This window comes from Cucumis melo, chromosome 2 (genome assembly GCF_025177605.1).
Source record: "Cucumis melo cultivar AY chromosome 2, USDA_Cmelo_AY_1.0, whole genome shotgun sequence".
Taxonomy (NCBI): domain Eukaryota; kingdom Viridiplantae; phylum Streptophyta; class Magnoliopsida; order Cucurbitales; family Cucurbitaceae; genus Cucumis; species Cucumis melo.
Window position 1 is genome coordinate 5,185,551 of NC_066858.1, and position 5,061 is coordinate 5,190,611.

General features: G+C 30.7%; 1 protein-coding gene across 1 annotated transcript; it reads left to right on the forward strand.

Moving 5' to 3' along the window:
- The first annotated feature begins 270 nt into the window (after positions 1-270).
- LOC103492050 (beta-glucosidase 12-like) lies at positions 271-4,476 on the forward strand. Its single transcript, XM_008452233.3, has 13 exons — positions 271-443; positions 531-600; positions 696-754; positions 911-986; positions 1,331-1,408; positions 1,490-1,577; positions 1,695-1,950; positions 2,195-2,310; positions 2,417-2,634; positions 2,754-2,785; positions 3,483-3,588; positions 3,669-3,771; positions 4,172-4,476. The coding sequence occupies exons 1-13, from the start codon at positions 285-287 to the stop codon at positions 4,338-4,340; spliced, it is 1,530 nt and encodes a 509-aa protein (XP_008450455.1). The 5' UTR covers positions 271-284; the 3' UTR covers positions 4,341-4,476.
- Positions 4,477-5,061: the final 585 nt, after the last annotated feature.

Consider the following 5,061-nt stretch of genomic DNA (forward strand, 5'->3'; position numbering starts at 1 on the left):
GTAGTTAAAATTGTTAATTTTGACACTTATAATTTGAAAGTTAGAATTTAATTCATTTATGATTTATCAAATCATAAGTTATAAAATCATAGAAACTGCTCTAACTTTTAAGCTAAAATAAGCATAGTTGAGGTTTTATATAATTAAGCTACCTGTCTCTCACTCTTTTCAAAACTTGACATTTTAATATTGAAAAAAAAAACTGTCCATTTGGGTCTTATGATCTCTATATAAAGACAATTAGGAAGAGGAAGTTTGTCACAATCAAACCAAAGTCAAGAAGAATGATGGGTTTCAGACATACCTTCTTCCTTGGCTTGGTTTTTCTGATTAGCCTTATAGTTTCAGAGGCTTCTCATCAACCTAGCTCTCCCATTCCCATTGTAAGGAGAAGCAACTTCCCTAAAAACTTTGTTTTTGGTTCTTCATCTTCTGCTTATCAGGTAATTTTTTTACACAATTTTCATTGCTCCAATTCTCCAAATAATTCATAACAAAACATAACAAGGGATTCAATGCTTTCATCATAGTATGAAGGTGCAGTTGCTACTGATGGAAGAAAACCAAGTATTTGGGATACCTACACTCACAAACACCCTGGTTCGTTCTCTCTCTCTCTCGATATACAAAAAGAAAAAAAAATTCTAACTTAAGAGAATGGGAGGAAGTCATGTTTGTTTTTTATTACATTGTAGAGAGAATTGCTGATGGCAAGAATGGAGATATAGCTGTTGATGAATACCATCGCTACAAGGTTTGTACATGCGATGCTCTATAAACAAACTAAGAAATCATATAAGGGTGATACAGAAAAATTTACTTCAATAACTTTAATTATTCTCCAAAATTATTTTTAGTTTAATAACGCAAAAACTGATTAACGATTCCTCATGTGTACAATATAATACAGGAGGATGTTGCCATTATGAAGCGTATAGGTTTTGGTGCTTACAGATTCTCAATTTCATGGTCTAGAATCATACCAAGTAAGGATTTAGTATCACTCGTGGAGTCTTGCTAACTTTTTTAAACAACTTTGTATTTATGAAGTTATATAAAACTGGTGTATAGATTGACACTTTTTCTCTCACATAAATGTAGCTCTCGAACGCCCATTAAATATCTATGTTCTAAGTCTTTTTATGATTTTAACGTTAGAATATATTTTATTTATTAAGATTTGACTTTTCTACTACCATTGCATATTTCTTTTTAATTTAGATCCAAAACTTAATAGATCTGTTTTTTCTTTAATATTTTTCTCACATTTAGGGTTTTGTTGATCATTAAATATCTTAAGTTTTTAATATTTTAAATATACTACTCCCAGCCGGAAAGCTTAAAGATGGTGTGAATAAAAAAGGAATTGACTACTACAATAGACTCATCAATGAACTCCTTTCAAAAGGTCAGTTTATTGTCTTAGATATTAAATATTGAATCATTCTGTTTAGTTTCAATCCAAATATTTACAATTGTAAATTTGTAGGTATCCAATCCTATGTTACAATTTTCCATTGGGATGTTCCTCAAGCTTTAGAAGATGCATATCAAGGCTTCTTGAGTCCTAAAATTATGTAAGTAACCTCGAAAGATATATATTGCCACAATATTAATTCATCATTGGAATAATACAAAACCGTTAACATTGTAATATATATAAACTACTGAAATGATGTGGAAATTCATCACAGAAATGATTATGGAGACTTTGCTGAACTTTGCTTCAAGGAGTTTGGAGATAGAGTGAAACATTGGATCACCTTTAATGAACAATATGTCTTCATCATAAATGGCTATGGGGTAGGAGCTTTTGCACCAGGCAGATGCTCTTCATGGCAACCATTTAATTGTACGGGTGGAAATTCCGGAACTGAACCATACATTGTTGGTCACCACCAAATTCTTTCGCATGCTGTTGCTGTTAAAATTTATAAATCTAAGTATCAGGTACTTCTTCCCTCTTTACTATACCTAAACATATATACTTCACACCATTATCTTTGAAACTCGACTAACAAAAATGAAACTACAACATTTCAAAATATTTTTAAAATAAACTTTAAAGTATATAAAAGTTATTTTGAGTAGTTATTATATCAAATGCTTCAATATTTGTAAGATGACTAAATTTTAAAAAGTTAAACCAAACATATATGACTACTTGACATATTTTAAACCCATTTTGTGATAGGCACGCCAAAAAGGTGAAATTGGGGTGACATTGTTTTCCAATTGGTTTGTCCCATATTCAAATAGTGAAGCAGACAGAAATGCTACGGTTCGAGCTCTTGATTTTCAACTCGGTTGGTGAGTAATTAAATTACTATAAACCTCTCCCCTCTCCCAAACAACATTATTTGGATCTCCAAACTATCTGTATCTGACCAAATAGTATAAATGTTTATGTGTTTAGGTTCTTGGATCCAGTAGTGCATGGAGACTATCCAGCCAACATGAAAGCTCTTGTGAAAGACAGATTGCCTAAATTCACAAAAGAACAGATTAAATTGATCAATGGGTCCTATGATTTTATTGGAATCAATTACTATACTTCTAATTATGCACAAAACAATCCCAACGTTGATCCTTCTAAACCAAGCCTCTTGACTGATTTACGTGCCAATTCTTCAAGTATGAACTTAATTAAATGCTATCTTTTATTTTCAAATTAATCCCAATGTTCTTACAAATACAACATTTAATTAAGTCTCTCTTATTTGACTTTGTGAAATGTGTTTTTTCAATTGTAGCTGATCGTAACGGAGTCTCGATTGGTCCAAAGGTAATCAACATTAATTCTTTCATACCTACACTTTTGTTCAGTATTACTTTCTAAATTCGAGATTTCTTTTAGAGAAATTATTTCAAATCAAAAAACATCTTAGAATATTTATAAATATAGCAAAACATTACAATTTATTTGTGATAGATCATGATAGTTCAAGATAGGCTACTATCTGTGTAGTTGGATTACATCAAACCCGTTATCTGACGCTACGAATAAACCTAATATGAGGGTTTACAAAGTTCTTCAGTTTTTCGTAACTGATCAGCACATGTAATTATTTATGAGTTATTTACAATTTTGATCATAGAGTTTAGAAAAGTGCAATATATATACATATTCTCTAACTCAGTTAGTGGGATTGTTTTGTATTATGAAATATTCCCGTTAATAATAATGTTTTCTCTATACTCTATGAACATAGCTAACTCACTATTAGTGAACTATGCATATTTATATGCCGATCTTTATACATAATTTGTATTGTTTATTATTGATTTGTAACATGTATATACCATAACATAGATCAATAGTAGTCTACTGCGTTCGAACGTAAATAGACTATGATATTTTATAAATATTTTGGTTCATTTTATTATATTGAAAGATAATCTTTTTTTTTTTTTTTGTTTGCAAGTTTTATATGTGTTTCAAATAATTTGTTAATGATCTATTATTAACATCAATCTTGCAGGTGAATGCTTCATCTTGGCTTGCAGTTTATCCTGAAGGACTGAAAGATCTAATGATACATATAAAGAATCATTATAAGAATCCAAATCTCTACATCACAGAAAATGGTATTAATAGATTTTTTCTTTTCCATTATTAAATATTATGGATTTTATTAGTTCATAATATATATTATTTTACATTATAGGATATCTCGACTTTGATATTCCCCAAGTTTCCAAACTAATCAAGGATGAGGGAAGAGTTAAATACTATCGTCAACATCTCTCCAAGCTTTCCGAATCCATCAAGTGAGTAACTATATTATTTTTTTTAAATCGTTACTTTTATTAATTAACATTTCATCCAAAATTTGACTTTCTCATCACATATTTTTAAATGATACTTCAAAATAGCTATTCTCAATTGGTATCTTAGGGAAGAGAAATAGAAAAATGTACAACTATTTATGGAAATAACAATGTATAAATTTAAATTTGTATCAACTGACTTATCAATATGAAAGAAGATTTCTACCTGTTTCTTACTCATAGTATCAATGGAAAACTTCTTTTAGTTCCTATCATTAATAGAAATTTTATTAACATCTATTTAGACTATAAAAAAAATAGAAAATTTCGTTCAAACTTGTAAATAGTATGGTTGCATGTATATTTGCTACTAAATTATTTGTGTTGATATTATTTGTAGGGCTGGTGTGAGGGTAAAAGGATTCTTTGCATGGTCATTATTGGACAATTTTGAATGGTCAAGTGGATATACCATGCGTTTTGGTCTGGTGTACGTTGACTTTAAACATCGTTTGATGAGATTCCCAAAACTATCTGCGAAATGGTTCCATGACTTCCTTCTAAGCTAAGGATGATTCACAAGTGCCCTTCCTATGCTACTATTTGCACCATGACCACTACAATCTAGCTACAAAGTCACTTTGTTTTTGTAATTGCCATCTTGGTCATCTTAATAAGATATGTTAACCTTATTATTGCACTCTATTATTGGTTCAAACTATGTGTTTTGGATGATTGAATTATAGCATTTGTACTCTCGTTTATTTTACTTTTTTTCCTATGCTGAACACTTTTGGAGCTAGCAAATAGAATTCACACTCTTACTATTTCCTGAGGTAATGACCCTCTTAGATACAACTAAAGCCGTAACCAAATAACAAACTTTTAAATTAGTACGTGGGATATATCAAATCCAAAAAGTTAACAAAATGTAGTTAGTGAAAACTAACTTATAATATTATATCTAATATGGGTCCTCCCTCAAGATGGACTATGGAGATTAGAAATACCCATCTTGAACATAAAATTTTTCGTCCGCGAGACAGGGAGCACTTTGGTGAACATATCGGCAAGTTTGGGATGGGGATCGAACAAGTAAAATAACTTTAAGAAGGTTTTGAACGATCATGTCCCAACAATATGACAGTTGACTATCACAGTACACTAAAGCAGGGGTTGTAAAGGGAATGAGTAAGTGGGCAAGGAGTTGAATGAGTTTGACTATCACTAGTGACAATGACAAGGGCACGATATTTGACCTCAGTTGAACAACGTGACACTGTGACTTTC

Bases quoted from the DNA above. Each gene is read 5' to 3' on its own strand.
- LOC103492050 (XM_008452233.3), top strand. From the start codon at position 285: ATGATGGGTTTCAGACATACCTTCTTCCTTGGCTTGGTTTTTCTGATT. The intron at 1,951-2,194 runs GTACTTCTTCCC...ATTTTGTGATAG, and splicing joins TTTATAAATCTAAGTATCAG to GCACGCCAAAAAGGTGAAAT. The intron at 2,311-2,416 runs GTGAGTAATTAA...TTATGTGTTTAG, and splicing joins CTTGATTTTCAACTCGGTTG to GTTCTTGGATCCAGTAGTGC.